This window comes from Eurytemora carolleeae, unplaced genomic scaffold, assembly GCF_000591075.1.
Source record: "Eurytemora carolleeae unplaced genomic scaffold, Eaff_2.0 scaffold348, whole genome shotgun sequence".
Lineage (NCBI taxonomy): Eukaryota > Metazoa > Arthropoda > Copepoda > Calanoida > Temoridae > Eurytemora > Eurytemora carolleeae.
Genome location: NW_019396241.1, coordinates 49,258 through 66,854, shown reverse-complemented (window position 1 = coordinate 66,854; position 17,597 = coordinate 49,258). Strand labels below are relative to the sequence as shown.

The 17,597-nt window shown below is 30.5% G+C and overlaps 1 protein-coding gene across 1 annotated transcript in view; it reads right to left on the bottom strand.

Annotated features, from left to right (window-relative positions):
- The window catches only part of LOC111699126 (uncharacterized), an 81,420-nt gene extending 70,934 nt beyond the window's left edge, over window positions 1-10,486 (bottom strand). The window contains exons 1-3 of the mRNA XM_023469705.1: window positions 10,332-10,486; window positions 10,208-10,265; window positions 9,873-10,000 (exon numbers count right to left, since the gene is read on the bottom strand). Of these exons, the coding sequence (XP_023325473.1) occupies window positions 9,873-10,000; window positions 10,208-10,265; window positions 10,332-10,469 (324 nt within the window). The 5' untranslated portion in view covers window positions 10,470-10,486. The remainder of the gene's footprint in view (window positions 1-9,872; window positions 10,001-10,207; window positions 10,266-10,331) is intronic.
- Between the last annotated feature and the right edge of the window lie 7,111 nt (window positions 10,487-17,597).

Sequence of the window (17,597 nt, the reverse complement as noted above, 5' to 3'; positions counted from 1 at the left end):
AAAGATGATAAAGTGTTGAGGTTGAGAAATATGATAAAAGTGTTGTGGTTTAGAGAGATTATTAGAGTGTAGTGGTTTTAAGAGATGATTAAGTGTTGTGGTTAAAGAGAGGATAAAAGTGTTGTGGTTTAGAGAGATGATATTAGTGTTACTGTTTAGAGAGATAATGCAGTTTTGTGGTTTATAAAGATGATAAAGTCTTGTGGTTTAGAGAGATGATAAAAGTGGTGTGGTTTTGAGAGATAATAAAGTGTTGTGGTTAAGTGATATGATAAAAGTGTTGTGGTTTAGAGAGATGATAAAGGTGTTGTGGTTTAAAGGGATGATAAAATGTTGTGGTTTAGAGGGATGAGCAAGTTGTTGTAGCTTAGAGAGATAAACAAGTGTTGTGGTTTAAAGAGATGATAAATAGTTGTGGATTAGAGAGAAAATAAAGTGTTCTGGTTTAGAGGGATAATAAAGTGTTGTTGTTTAAAGAAATGTTAAAGATTTGTGGATTAGAGGGATAATAAAGTGTTGTGGTTTAAAGAAATGATAAATAGTTGTGGATTAGAGGGATGATAAAGTGTTGTTGTTTAAAGAAATGATAAATAGTTGTGGATTAGAGGGATAATAAAGTGTTGTGGTTTAAAGAAATGATAAATAGTTGTGGATTAGAGGGATAATAAAGTTTTGTGGTTTAGAGAGATGAAAAAAATGTTGTGGTTTATAGATATGATAAAAGTGTTGTGGTTTATAGATATGATAAAAGGTTTATAGATATGATAAAAGTGTTGTGGTTTATAGATATGATAAAAGTGTTGTGGTTTATAGATATGATAAAAGTGTTGTGGTTTATAGATATGATAAAAGTGTTGTGGTTTAAAGATATGATAAAAGTGCTGTGGTTTATAGATATGATAAAAGTGTTGTGGTTTATAGATAAGATAAAAGTGTTGTGGTTGAGATGATTGGATAAGAAATTATGAGAACCAGAAAGAAATGTTTGTAGAAATGAAATTCATATTGTATTTTACGACATTCTTTTAGCATTTGCAATTTCCTACATTTTGCATGAAATATATGCGGAGAACAAGCTTTGCAAATATTTTCTATTATCTAGGATTTTGCAAAAATGATATTGAAGGAAGTGATATTTTCCCGGTGACTTTAACTGNGCATACAGAAAAATAAACAATTAGTTAAAAACGTGTATAAAAACAGAAAATAATTATAGTCCAAGGATCAACCGAAAGCATTCAAGACAAGAGTAAAAATAATACTGGAGGGGTTTCAATATCAAACAAAATCATGATTAGGGAAAAGTATATAGGGAAGGGAAATGGTACTGGTTCGACTTGAGAAAGCCAGAATCCAAGGTGTACAGACACGGTCAATAAATGTAACGATGGATTCAAGCTAAGCAGGCATAGATAGACACTCACGATCGTTTAAAAAAAATCAAGATTTCAGCCAATTGAAATAAATTAAACCATTAAACCATTAAACCATGACCAACATGAGGACAGTATGTTAGTTTTAGAATATGCATAGAATTATAAAAATAAGATTTTAAATGTAAAGTACAATTTACATTAGTTTAAATCTCACATGTTTTCAATTATAAATCCTCTTTTTGAAAGTTAATCTTTTATGGAGTATTTTTTTGTTACAAAATAAAAAATAAATTTGCTTTTCTATTACGTCAGCGTAAAATCAAAACTAGGGGAGACGAGATCAAAAAGTGGCACAAATTAGACCTTGATTCAAACTAGATAAAAATATGAATTGTAAAAAGATGAAATATTTAAAAGAGGATTATAAATAGTTAGTAATATAATAAAGATAAATGGTAGACAAGCAGTAGGCAGTACGAACAACTTTTCCATTAACAACTTGCTATTTCAACTTCAAGGGTTTAAGCTGTATGCTTATTTAAAAGTCATATCAAAGGGTTTTGAAACTCATTCTCCATACCATTACCATTAACATTTGTCATTGCTTCTTATTTAATCTTAAATAATTAAGGACATTGTCAATTTTCAGAAATTTTGGTATTTCCTTTGATAACTACAGTATGATGCAAAAATATGATTAGATGAACATTTGCATTAAAAATACAAAACTAATTATAAATCTTGATTGTAAAATAATTATAAAACTGGATTATAAAACTGGATTGTAAAACTGGATTATAAAGCTGGATTATAAAACTGGATTGTAAAACTTGATTATAAAACTGGATTATAAAACTGAATTGTAAAACTGAATTTTAAAGCTGGATTATAAAATTTGATTGTAAAACTGGATTATAAAACTGGATTATAAAACTGGATTGTAAAACTAATTATAAAACTGGATTATAAAACTGGATTATAAAACTGGATTATAAACTGGATTATAAAACTGGATCATAAAACTGGATTATAAAACTAAATTATAAAACTGGATTTTAAAACTGGATCGTAAAATTGATTTTTAAAGCTGGATTATAAAACTGGATTGTAAAACTGGATTCTAAAACTGGATTATAAAACTGGATTATAAAACTGGATTACAAAACTAGATTCTAAAACTGGATTCTAAAACTGGATTCTAAAACTGGATTAAAAAACTGAATTATAAAACTAGATTGTAAAACTGGATTTTAAAACTGGATTATAAAACATGCATGAGTAATTATACTTCTTTTGGTAAGATTTTATTGTAATACATGCATGCACCCTACCAGTGAAAAGCCATTTTCCAAAATGTTTTTTTCCCAAAATGAAAAAAATGAAACAAAGTGAAAGATTTTCCACACATCCCTCCACCCCCTCCTCCTCCCCACCCAACATCTAAAGAAGCCGTGGGAGGGTCTAGCTCTCCCCCCCCCCCACTCCCAACCCAACATCTAAAGAAGCTGTGGGGGGGGGGGGCCTAGAAAGTTAAGAAAATAAGATTTTGCTTGTGAAAGTTTGTGCTGGTGAGGTAACGATTGCCAATACTCTCGTCTACTCTACTCTCAGCTCATCTATAGAGTTGGGCATAATTATTATCCGGTTTTTAAAACATTCAGACCTGAAAACTTTTTGGATATCGAGATCAATGCTTGATATTCTCTTTTTATTAATCTCAAGAATAATTTAATCTGAAGTTTGTATCAACAATAGTGTAAATAACTTAACCAACCGAATGGGGTTTGGAGAAACCAAAACAGTTTATCAGAGAAGCCGGGAAATTTGAAATTTTGCGCGCCATTTAATGAGTGAACTCTCATTGGTCGGAACTGGAAGAGAGAGAAAAAGAAAGAAAAAGAGCGGATTAAGAAGGAAATTAAAAGTGTCAACATTGGATATTCAGATTCTAAAGTTTTCAGCGCAGGATAAATTTGACAATGTTTTAAATTTAATATTAACTCTGACAGAAGATTTAACCCTTAACGATTTTTCAAATCATTCTTATAGCAAATGGTCAGAGTAAAAAAAAATTACATACTTTTATAAGAGAAAACTAATGAAAAAAATAATTGAATAAAAAAAATGGAAAATAACAATACCCATCTCTATTCATCTACAGTATTTATCTAACAATACCCATCTCTATTCATCTACAGTATTTATCTAACAATACCCATCTCTATTCATCTACAGTATTTATCTAACAATACCCATCTCTATTCATCTACAGTATTTATCTAACAATACCCATCTCTATACATCTACAGTATTTATCTAACAATACCCATCTCTATATATCTACAGTATTTATCTAACAATACCCATCTCTATACATCTACAGTATTTATCTAACAATACCCATCTCTATACATCTACAGTATTTATCTAATACAATAATTATCCCTCCTCCCTCCCTCCATACAAACATACATACACAAACAACTTTATAAATACCAAGACAAACATTGAGATTACATTTCATAATTCTTCATGTTATAATAATAGATTTACAAAACAATGAAAATGACTTGATAAATTGTAATTATTAAATTGTGACATAAATGCGACGTCAAAAATTTCCGACGGAGTGTAGCACTATTTAGATATAACAACCTATAGTCATCGATTATCTTTCGCCACATTTGTATAAAGTTTATATTTTGTAATATTTTTTAATTAATTTGTTTGTTTCTCTTGTCGCTTGCGCAACTATCTAAGAATGCCACACACCACTCACAATTTTCGAAATCAGTTTAAAACGTTTTCTAAAAAAATAAAAATTATAAAATATAAACTATATACAAATGTGGCGAAACAAAATCGATGACTATAGGTTGTAATATCTAAATGATTTGTTTGAAATTAAATTGATTTTTTACGGTCTAAGTAGTATGTTGCAATTTTCTCAATTTGTATGGCCGCTAAGTTATTCGGCATGAGATGTCTTTAACAATTTTCTCCTTATAGATGCAACAGATAGAAGTAAGATTAGTAGCGATCAAAAGCGCTTATTTATCGCATTAAGCCTATACCCCCTTTCATTTTTCGCAAGCACTCCCTTTAAACTGGTACAACTTTTAAACTTACAAATCGTATTTCCTACCCTCGGATTATCAAATCAAATCAAACGTATAAATTTGTTATGTTAGTTGCCATATCAAAATTCATGATATTTGAAATATTTAAGAAAATTAAGGATTCGAAAATTAGAGTTTCTCCTTTCTTACAAAATTAAAAATAAAAAAAAATTGACATAGTGTGAAAAAACAAATGTTTAAAATTAACAATTTTAAAACATTTTCTTTTCTCACACTATGCTATTATTTGACCTTAAAAGAAAATATCGACAAAAAATATCGATTTCGCGCAACAGAATTTCGAAAGTGGAAACCATTCGAGACCTGAGAAACAGAATAACTCCGTGGTTTTATAGTTTAGAACAATCTTGACCTTTTTACAAGAATTAATTGACGTGTTAAACCGCGGAGGAGGATATAATGAGCAATATTTTGCTAGAAAGTTGCTTCAATTAACATTCCATAATGTTGGTTTCATCCTCTTCGAGATAAATGATGGAGAACACAGAAGAAAAGAATTTATCTTAGAATGACAAAATATTTAATTTTAGACAACGCGCTGACTGGTTAAATTCTTAAATATCAACATGTTTTCTTTCTTTTTAAGAAATAATCTTTGAAAGGATATAACGTTCATGGGTTGCGATCAAGAGTTAAAGTGATTAGCTTTCAGCCTATATCCCCTTTCAATTTTCCTATACAGTTCCTTTAAAGAGACTGTAGGCTTAATTTTAAGTGAAATTCTTCATTCAAAGATGGCAATGTCCGATTCACAACCTTTAAAAGCTTTGCCCGATCAAGTATGAATTAGATATCAATGTTTAAAATTTTGAAATTTGATTATTTTCAATTGTGGAACCACTACAAGGAGACTTGCGCATTTCTACTGCAGTGTTGAGATACTGATAATGAATATGTGTAGTAAAGTGTTGAGATACTGATTAAATGTATAAATGTAGTAAAGTGTTGAGATACTGATTAATGGATAAATGTAGTAAAGTGTTGAGATACTGATTAAATGTATAAATGTAGTAAAGTGTTGAGATACTGATTAATGGATAAATGTAGTAAAATGTTGAGATACTGATTAATGAATATATGTAGTAAAGTGTTGAGATACTGATTAATGTATAAATGTAGAAGAAGGACAAGAAGTAAAAGTCTGAAAAGTTGTGAAAGTTGTGGAAAAGTTGACTTACTTCAACTTTTCCAAGTGTTGGGTCATTCTTATCTCATTTATTGTATTACTATTTTATTGGTTTAAATACTAAACTGTACTATACAGCTAGAACTATACGTAGATATGTTAACACAAATTCGAAATATAAGGAAGACGATTTTACCGACTCAGATGCCGTTGACTATTTTCAAGACGTATGAATCTATTTCTGCCAGTCCGCCCACATGTCACCCTCGCTCCTTCGTCCCCCCCCCCACCCCTCTACACATCCCAGCCCCTCAGTCAGGTTAGGAGAGTTGGACTAGTAACAACTCCGACACAGGGAGCCTCTTGACTCCTTCATGATGATGACACAGATACTCAGCTAACAGCAGGCGTGCTTATACCTGATCTCTGCCTACTAATTTTGATAAGCCCTGTTGTTCCAGTTCCTGTTGATCTGCTCCACCAACATGAAGCTCTACAACACTCCCATGAAGTGTACACAAATATTCATCATTAATTCCTTTGTTAATTTCTAAACCAACCAATTTTAACCCTGTCTTATGCAAATATTTCAAAACTTTCATTTTTTAAATACATGTTAGAAATATACATTTCAGATATCTTTGTTTTATTATAGTGACTGATATTAGAATATATATATATATAACTAGATAGCTTACCAGATTATATTGGTTTAAATACTAAACTGTACTTTACAACTAGAAATATACATGGATATTAGAATATATATAACTAGATAGCTCACCAGATTATATTGGTTTAAATACTAAACTGTACTTTACAACTAGAACTATACATAGATATTAGAATATATATATAACTAGATAGCTCACCAGATTATATTGGTTTAAATACTAAATTGTACTTTACAACTAGAACTATACATAGATATCAGAATATACTAGATAGCTCACCAGATTATATTGGTTTAAATACTAAACTGTACTTTACAACTAGAACTGTTCGTAGATATTAGAAAATACTAGATAGTATTCCATATTATATTGGTTTAAATACTAAACTGTACTTTACAACTAGAAATGTACGTAGATATTAGAATATACTAGATAGTATTCCATATTATATTGGTTTAAATACTAAACTGTACTTTACAACTAGAACTATACATAGATATTAGAATATACTAGATAGTATTCCATATTATATTGGTTTAAATACTTAACTGTACTTTACAACTAGAACTATACGTAGATATTTGAATATATTTGATAGATCACTAGGTTTTATTGGTTTAAATAAGAAAATATAATTTACAACTCTAGATCTATACAATACACCAGACCCTACACGCCAGGTTATATTGGTAATTCAATTACTATTCTGTTACAAGTAAACAAAGAGTAACTGTTAATTGATAACTTCAATTTGTATCAATGTTTCTATGCATCTACTATTCATGCTGTTTGAAAGCTAGGTAGAAATCTTAAATACTAATCGAAAGCCGTGTTTATTGTATTGATATATACAACGACAATTGTTCAGAAATTGACTCATTATTTAACCTTATAAAAGTTTAAGATTCTATTAGCTTTATCAAGCAATATCTATCTTATGATCAAAACATTACAATTTGTAGTGCAGTGCATTTTTATTTTTTCAAGTTTTTACCTCTTTAATTTATTTCAATAATTTTACTCATAACTCTGTTTTATACCTTATTAACCCGTTCATAATTTCCATTAAACTTTTCATGTGTCTTTGTACACTAATAACATTATAAAAACTTAAAAGTTTGTTTTTCAAGCCGACCACTTTGTATCAAAAATTGATGCCATGAAGATCATTTTCATTTATTAAACTTTCCAATAAAAGGTTTAGAAATATAAAAGGATTGAAATGTATACTGCACAAGTTTTATCTCATAGAATATACAGATAGGAAAAGAGTTGACATTTTTTGTTTAAAGTTAACAAACTCTGATGCATTAGAATTTCAAAGTAAACCTGTTTTATGTCACGCAGTGAAAGGTTTAACAATTATAAATATAAGGGTAATTATTTCTTAGAATTACCTCCCCCCAGGGGAAGGGAAAAATCATCTTCGACTGAGGGAAAAACTGAAAAATCAGAGAAACAAGCAATTTATTTTCTCCTTTTTTCGATATTTTTTTAATTAAAGTTAAATTTCTCTTCAAAAAACCTAAAAAAAGTACCAAGCAGAGAATTTTTAAAGAGTTGAATTTTCAACAAAATATACACCCCTGTAGGAAAAGGGTTTTTTAATTGCTAACTTCTAGACATTTTCTTGTCTTATCTGAGTAAAATGTATTTCAAATATTTAAATGGGTCTCCTCTCCTTCTCTCTAAAAGATTGAAATTTTCTTTCAGAGCTATTTATTCTTTTCAATAAAACAATGTAACTCTTATTCCTATAATTCAACTCCAGACTCTTTTATATTTCACTTTCTTGACTGAATGTAATCTTTAAACTTTATTTTTCCAATTTTTTTAAAAATCTTCCCCATTTTATATTTTTTAGATTTTATACCTATAACTTCTTTTCTTTCTTTAAAAGTACTGAAGACATAATTTCAAGTTACCTTTTCATTTAAAATGTCCGATTTACAATGATACCTTAAATATTTATTTGTTTTTAATCGTGGTTAAGACTTGCTTGTTTCTGCTGCAGCAAATATGGTGGAAATTATAAGAATTAAACGCTTTTAAAACTATAAAACTTATAAAATATCTTCCATATAATTGATCAGATAAAGGTGTATAGGTATATACCAAATCAGGAGGGTTAAATTTCCTTCCCTTCAAGGAAACCTCTAAAAAACGAGAAAATGGACTCTAGTAACAAGCATACAAAAACAAACTAAGGAGGATAAAAAATCTACGATTATGGAAAAAAGAGGAAAAATAAGAAGCAAGGAAAAAGGAGAAGAAAATGAGAATATTACAGATAAAGGTGAAACCAACTTATTTATTGTGTGTTTACAACCCCCAAGGGATAAACTTATAAATTTAATCCACTCCCCCCCCACCCACCTAAATGTAGTAAAGTGTTGAGATACTGATTAATGGATAAATGTAGTAAAATGTTGAGATACTGATTAATGAATATATGTAGTAAAGTGTTGAGATACTGATTAATGTATAAATGTAGAAGAAGGACAAGAAGTAAAAGTCTGAAAAGTTGTGAAAGTTGTGGAAAAGTTGACTTACTTCAACTTTTCCAAGTGTTGGGTCATTCTTATCTCATTTATTGTATTACTATTTTATTGGTTTAAATACTAAACTGTACTATACAGCTAGAACTATACGTAGATATGTTAACACAAATTCGAAATATAAGAAAGACGATTTTACCGACTCAGATGCCGTTGTGCTAAAAATGCTTTAACTTAGCTAAAAATGCTTTAATTTAGATGAAAATGCTTTAATTTAGCTAAAAATGCTTTAACTTAGCTAAAAATGCTTTAATTTAGCCGAAAATGCTTTAATTTCGCTGAAAATGCTTTAATTTCGCTGAAAATGCTTTAAATTTGCTGAAAATGCTTTATACTCGCTGTATACAAATATACAGTAAGTAAAGCAGATGTTAGGTACTTCCCCAAAGACTTTTCCCCAAGCGACAACTTCCCAACAGTATTTTCCCAAGTTGCAACTTCCCAAGTCTATACTAGCCGCAGCGCTCAGCACCCAAAAACCGGCCTAACCTAACCTTTGGGAAGTAGTCGCTTAAAAAAATTGAACATTTGAGAACTTGTCCCTTGGTACTTGGTACTTGTTACTTGGTAAGTTGTCCTAGCTTGGGAAATTACCTTTGGGAAGTATTCGATATCCAGTTCTTAAAGTATACCTGTAACCTACTATGGTATATTTTACTCTATGATATCCAGCATGTGAAGGATATTTCCCTTAGGTCTACCTGGATCCTAGAGGAGAGGAGAAGGATATCCAGCATGTGAAGGATATCTCCTCTGGGTTTAGTATACCTGTATCCTAGTAGCAGGAGGAGAGGGGAAGGATATCCATCATATGAAGGATATCTCCTCTGGGTCTAGTAAATCTGTATCCTAGTACTAGGAGGAGAGGAGAAGGATATAAACGATGTGAAGGATATCTCCTCTGGGTTTAGTATACCTGTATCCTAGTAGCAGGAGGAGAGGGGAAGGATATAAACAATGTGAACGTGAAGGATATCTTCTTTAGGTCTAGTATATACCTGTATCCTAGTACTAGGAGGAGAGTAGAAGGATATAAAGCATGTAAAGGGAAGTTTATCTCCCCTAGGTCTAGGGATCTGAACCCGACCCATCTCTCCCAGCTCACCCATATAGGTCTTGTTGCAAGCTAAACAGCGCAAATATTAATTTTCATTTCGCAAAAAATTTAATTAAACATTTTGTATAAACATGATTTTGCTATTTGGACTTTTTAAAAGCCTTTGACTATTATGTTTTATCCAATTAAATTTAATTAAAGTTCATTTTGAATAAAAAATGAAAAATAAGTAATGAACCTTCTTTGGTTAAAAAAAAGTTTTTTGAATGGTCTTACGTGTACATCCTGCAGGTTCATCTGACCTATCCCCACAATCATCTACACCATCACACACCTAGATATCATCATCATCATCATCATCATCATCATCATCATTATCATCATCATTATAATAACCTACCTGTGAAGATGAGACGCATCTTGATATTGTTGAGCAAGGGAAATGATAGAGTGGGCATGGAGGGGGCGGGGCCAGGTTGGAGGATGGAGCATGAATAAGAATGCCCAGCCATACCAACCATATATATCTTGTACACATTCTACCAGACTACGGGCAGGCCTAAACAAAATAAAAATAAAAATATTTTAAAACCTATTTCTGAATATGTTGATATTAATGGACATTCAACAAGTGCAATAAACCAATCACACCAGCGAAGGGTCACTTGAAATTACACAATCAATCCCTTTAAGCCTTAATTCCGCCCATTGCAGCATTTCACCTCTTAAAACATTATGCGGCTAAGGGTTTAGCCATTAACATTAAGATCTCCGACTAAACTCCGCGGCTAGACTAAACTGGAGAGTAAAGGCAAAGTTTCACCCTCCAACATTTTCTTTCAGGTTTCATGTGACACTACAAAACTGTAACCGCTTGTATTCATTATGTTTTTTTTGATAAATTTGGCAATAGAAATTGATTCTCTGCCGCAAACTCTGATTTTCTAAACCTTTCATGTTTGCAACCAAAGACCTTAAATATTATGAACTTTGAATTCTGTTAGCTTGATTAACCTAAGTTTGAAATATTAAAGGTCTACACCATCAGGTTGCAAAGATATAGGACTAAAAAATATTTGAGTTTGTGGCAAAGACTCATTTAATTTAGGTTCTGACAGACAAAAAAATGGAAGTAAATATAAGTAACAATTTTGAAGGTAATATTCAATAGTGTTCGCTCCCAATCCTAGTTTAAGGAATACTAATTACAGACACGTTGAATGAATTAATTACATTGAAGACTCCAGACTTTGAAGATGAAGAAGACTGAGTGAGGGGGAAGAGCGGAGGGGAAGGGAGAGGGGAAAGGGGGAGGTCTTTCAGGAGTTTGTCTTTTCAGGAGTTTGTCTTTCAGGAGTTTGTCTTTCAGGAGTTTGTCTTTCAGGAGTTTGTCTTTCAGGAGTTTGTCATGGCGCCAAAGATTGCACTGATGCAAAATTTTATTCTACACAAGATTGCAATGATGCAAGATTGTGACTTTGATGAAAGATAAAGGCCTAAAAAATCCTTTATTCCTAAATCTTCTGCCAGAGTCAAAATGTTGCAAAATGACGAAAGCAAGCTTTTAGAAAATATTATTTTAAAATCTGTGAATTTTGAAATTTGAGAAGCCTCGTAAGTAAACAATCAGAAATTAATTTTAAACATTAAAGGGACTGTTTACTAATTTGGGTAATTTGTGGGTAAACTAAATATCCTATTAGCTGGTATTAGTCTTTTTTTTTATACCATTTTCAACAAATTGTAAATTAGAAATTCTAATGACTATGTCATCTGATCAGCAAATATAAAATACATCACATTTTTGTATTTAAATTAAAATCTTTATTAATTATGAAAGGAAGAAAGATAAGGATATAAAGATGAAATTAGGAACTATGGAACAAAGAAGAAACATAAGTAAATCAAGATGAAATTAGGAACTAAGGAACAAGGATGATAGATTAGGAAGGCAGATGAAATTAGGAACTATGGATAAGGAAGAAATATCAGGAAGTAAAGATGAAATTAGGAACTATGGAACAAGGGAGAAAGATGAAGAAGTTAAGATGAAATCAGGAACTTAGGAAAAAGGAAGTTAGATTAGGAAGCCAAGATGAAATTAGGAACTATGGATCAAGGAAGAAAAATTAGGAAGTCAAGATGAGGAAATAAAGATAAAATTAGGAACTATGAATACGGAAATAAAGATAAAATTAGGAACTATGGATAAGGAAGTAAAGATGAAATTAGGAACTATGGATAAGGAAGTAAAGATGAAATTAGGAACTATGGATAAGGAAGTAAAGATGAAATTAGGAACTATGGATAAGGAAGTCAAGATGAAATTAGGAACTAAGGAACAAGGATGATAGATTAGGAAGGCAGATGAAATTAGGAACTATGGATAAGGAAGTAAAGATGAAATTAGGAACTATGGATAAGGAAGTAAAGATGAAATTAGGAACTATGGATAAGGAAGAAAGATAAGGAAATAAAGATGAAATTAGGAACTATATGGATTAAGAAAAAAAAATGAGGAAATGTAGAAGAAGAATGATTAGGAAAGGTAGTGGGCAGGGCCTGGTGAGATTAAGATAAATTAATTAGATAAAAGATTAATCTTGTAATTAATTAATTAATTGATTAATTAATTGATTTATAGGTTCTGTCAATCTTGTTTCAGAGAACAAATTAACAATAGAAATTAAAGATTTAAAGATGGGGTTAGATTTGTAATGTACAAAACCTATCGTCCTATCTTTCTATTTATATTTCAATGTTTTTGTTTCTTTTAACTGTTTATTTTCAACTGTGCTTTTTTTGCGAAAGTGACTTGGGCATTCCTTGTTAATAATTGAAGTAATGAAAAAACTCACAGAAGTTAAAACAAAACAAAAACAAAACAATAGCTTCCACATTTTTTTGCGGTTTCAAATCGAAAATTGTCATCTTTACATAGAGGGTCATTTGAAATTACGCTTACAGTCCCTTTAACAACGAGTTTATATTTTACGTCATAGAATGAGCATTTCTTTTGTCGACCCCAAGTAATCTATGAGATGAACCTTGTGTTTAGTATATATATATATAAAAATAATAAATGGTTTTGTATTACAGATAGAAATAGAAGATTTATAAAGGTTTGTATTATAGACTGCTGCAGATTGATGAAGGTAAGAACAGGAAAACTTTTGTTTATTTTATTTAAAAACTTGGATTAGATATACTAAATATATTAAAGGAAAATGAAAAATAAAGAATTGTAAAAAACAGAGTCAGAAGTTGAACTTTTAAAATTTTCTTTTCAGGGGTCGAATTACATTTTTGTAGATTTTAATTTCAGAAATTAAAAGAGAACAAAAAGTTAAAATTTAAAATAATATTCCTTTACATATTACTGGATTTATTGAAATTGCTGCCCCTGCACTGTAAATAAACTCTTGTATTGTGGATAATAAAAGATCAAGATCAAGCATTGGATCTGTATCTTTTGTTTATTCACAGGTTTATTCAATTATTCACGCCATAAAGACGATTCGTAAGGCGCTTCTCAAATGCTGTGTTTAATGGAAAACTCTGTATTTATCAAAATATGATTTGATATATAATTAACAAATCCATATTATCTATAAAATAGAGATATTCGCTCATATATATTTATATTTTATATATATGTTAGCTATAGTTGTCCAAACGGATGAAGCAAATTGGCTAAACTTGTTTCAGGGAACCGTGGGTGCCTGGGGTTTTATATAATTGGATTTTTTCTTCAAAATTTTTAATTTTCTTTCCAGAAAAAAAAAAAAATGTTTTTAAAATTTGACGGGAAACGCCGGGCAGCTAGTTATTGAATAAATAAGAAATTCCATGGCGAACATTGATATATGATGCATATAAAATATCAGCATGTTTTGATAAAATTAATTAAAACATTAAAATGCAATTTCAAAATAGAAATAAATCACTAATCAATCAAACTCAGAAGTTCCATCGTAGCTAAGTTTATAGTTCATCAACATGTAGTAAACTTTATGCTTTTATATCTCAACTTTTCACACAACTTTCTTTCTCCAATAAACATTTGTTATCGAAAAGTTAGCCCGAGCAAAAATCATGGTAAAAGTTGGAAGAAAATTCTTTTTGTAGATTTGTCTTTTAGTTTTAGAGGTGGGATTATTATGGAATACTCTCAAAGAGAATAGATAAGTGTAGAGTGGAATTAAGTCGAAAAAGTTTAAAACCGCCATTTTGTTGTACTGTTTCCATACTGCAGGTGTACTTCACACATTTGTGCTATATTACCTTTTTGGCCTCTGGAACAGCTTTTTAAAGAAAACTAAATTTCTAGAAAGTTTTAATTTTCTCTAAATCAAGTCTCTGACAACCGGTCATTCCTGTCAGGCATTCCCGAGTTTATATCTGCATAAGCTTTACTTTACATTTCCGAGTTGATGACAGCATTTTTCAAGAAATAGGTTTATTTCACTTCTATTAAAATCTCTGTTCTGTGGATACTCCTTTAAGCTGTAAAATATGATCTGTATTTATGTTCGATTTCTCAAGCCTTATTCTCATCTATGTACTTTGATACAATACAGGGGGGCAACAAAAAAACGGCTAAAATGAACATGACAGTCAAACCAAAAACATGAAATAAGTTGTCTTTGAACGGACGAAAATTATTTTGAAAAATCTAAAAGACATTTTTTACACCCCTTGTATTCGTTTTATGATCTGACGACAATTTGACAAACGAGGTGGAAGATTTGTTTTGAAATTTCCCTCTTTTCTTATTCTTATACATCAGAACAATAATTCAAGTTCTTCGTAGATTAGGGGCGGAGACACTCTTTTAAAAAAGAGTAAACAATGTCAATGATTAAGAAAAAGAAAAATGATTAATATGGTCCAATAGAATTTCTGTTTTATTTTAGGAACTGTAGATGTACTTTTAAGCGACCCTCCGTATATACAGGGAGGGGCAAAAGATTCCCTAAACTCGAAAATATATTAAATATCCATGTTTTAAACTTTAAAATTGATTTTTTTAAATTTTGGTTTTTCTACAAAAGTGCTTGCAGATTTCTGCATCAGAGGCAATGGAGAATTTGTAAGTTAAAATATCTTCCATATTTAAATCGGATAACAGTTTATAGGGTACCCTTGCGCAGTACAGTACAGTACAGCACAGTACAGTACAGTACAGTACAGTACAGTACAGTATATTTAAATCGGATAATAGTTTATAGGGTACCCTTGTGCAGTACAGTACAGTACAGTACAGTACAGAACAGTATATTTAAATCGGATAATAGATTATAGGGTACCCTTGTGAAGTACAGTACAGTACAGTACAGTACAGTACAGTACAGTACAGTACAGTACAGTACAGTACAGTACAGTACAGTACAGTACAGTACAAAACAGTATATTTAAATCGAATAATAGTTTACAAGGTACCCTTGTGTGTCGGTCATGCCAATCCTTTAAAACAATTTATTTCAAACACAATTTTCTCTGAACATCCTACTTATTGCCGGCATGTAATTGTTTGTTTGGCTTCGATCAAGAAAACAAAATCACGACCTTAGATTAAAGTGCTTTCAGAAAACAAAAATGTCTATTTTCTTTTTTCCACGAACTAATTTAAGAACTTTGGTTTCCGGCATATTTTTAGAATAAGTTTCATATTTCATAATCTGGTGGAAAACAAGATAAAATTCTAGATTTTAATCTTCCTACCCATCCCCCTCTTCAGGGTAATTCAAACCTTAATCATTTAGTCAATTTTAGAAAAGTTACAAGATACAAAATAGGGATCTCATGATATCTTTAAAAGTGATATATCTAGAATCTAGATGTTAAACATTTGATTCAAAACAGAATTCTCAATCTCAAATTATTTTGTAAAAAAGCCGAGGAATTATTATCATAAGAAGGACACAATGTTTCTGGTGTAAAGACCTATAATAGTGCAGTGATAACCAGTAAACTGTAGAATAGGAAGACGACATTAAGTGCATTAGGTTCATTGGAATATTTAAAGTCATGATTTAAGTCTAAATGTCGACTTCCTATTCCAGAGTTTTCTAGTTTTATTTATCTAGATTAGAATTCTAGATATCTGCGGAATATTCCTTACTAAGTGTACAGTAAAGTACAGTAAAGTACACTACAGTACAGTATAACTTGGTAAAGTACAGTACAACACGGAGGGGTCAGGGGTGAGGTAATGCTTCAAAATTTAAATCCCTTCATTTAAAATTATTAGTGATTATCTCTTCATATAATATAAATACTACTAAATAATACACAAACTGAGATATTATCTCTTCATATACTCCAGGTTTAAAAACTTCTTTACATACACAAACTGAGATATTATCTCTTCATGTAATCCTGGTGTAAGTACTCACTGAAATAGTAATAGTATCTCTTCATATAATCTAGGTTTAAATACTCTTAAAACACACACACTGAGGTAGTATCTCTTCATATACTCCAGGTTTAAATACTCCTAAAACACACACACTGAGTGTACAGATGAGTTCCTAATCAAGAGCTTATTGTGCTTCATACTAAACAGATATTACACAACTTACAGATATATATTCATTTTATCTAAACATTGCACTTTTATACATTAAAACTTTAGTTCGTTTCCAGAGATAAAGTACTGTTTAACCCACAACTTAGGAGACATAGAAAGAATTTATAAAATTTCGTTTTATTAACCTACTGATAATGGAATTGCTACAGATATTTAGTTTTTGTTTAATTATATAAAGCTCTTTAAAACTAAACATAAGCCTATTAGTTTAGTGTGTACGTCAACAGAAATAAAAATCTGGTCATTCTTAAAATTAGAATATTTGAAAGTAGTGCTCGGAAGAAAGCATTATTTAATGACACTTTTTTATTCTTTCCCTTGTTCTATAAAGTAAACATATTCAATCAATCAAACAGACAGCGAATGATTGAAAAAAGCATTAAATGGATCAATAAATTAAATAGCAGTGATTAACTAGGTGACATTTAATTCATCCCATTGCTGTATCATCATTTTGAAATTATAATTAATTTATTTTGTATCAAATTTAAATGATAGATGCTTCTATTTAGTTGATTGAACACTGCGAATAAATGTTTTTTTAAACTTTCCTTCTCTTCAAATTGTTTAAAAAGTTAGGAATAAAAGAAAACATTGACTGAGAAAATTTGCAAACAGTTACCACGCCAGCATGTACAAAATATGCAAATGAGAAACTTTTGCAAATTTCTTCGTAAACACAACTTTTAAAGGAAAATCTAAGAAACTCTTCAGCAAAAGGCTACCCAAATTCAGTTCGCATTGATTATCAGAAATAAGTTTAAACTAAGAATGAAGTGACTCCATTTAAAAACTATTTTTTTTTGTGAAAATTAATTTTGATCCTCATAAAGTTTCGGAATAAGAGGGATTTTAGTTTGGGTCTTCACTTTCGAACCCATTTCCTTCTTTATGAAATGTGGATTTTTGAATTTTACATTTTATACTTTTTATGTTACGTTTACGTTTTATGTATTAGAGTTTATAAGGGCAATTAAACGTTTGAAATGTTTAAAACATGTTTACTAATTCTGTTTCGGTGCAGCGCTAGGGATGGGCAAAGTTCCGCTAACGAACGACAAAGACCGTTAATTT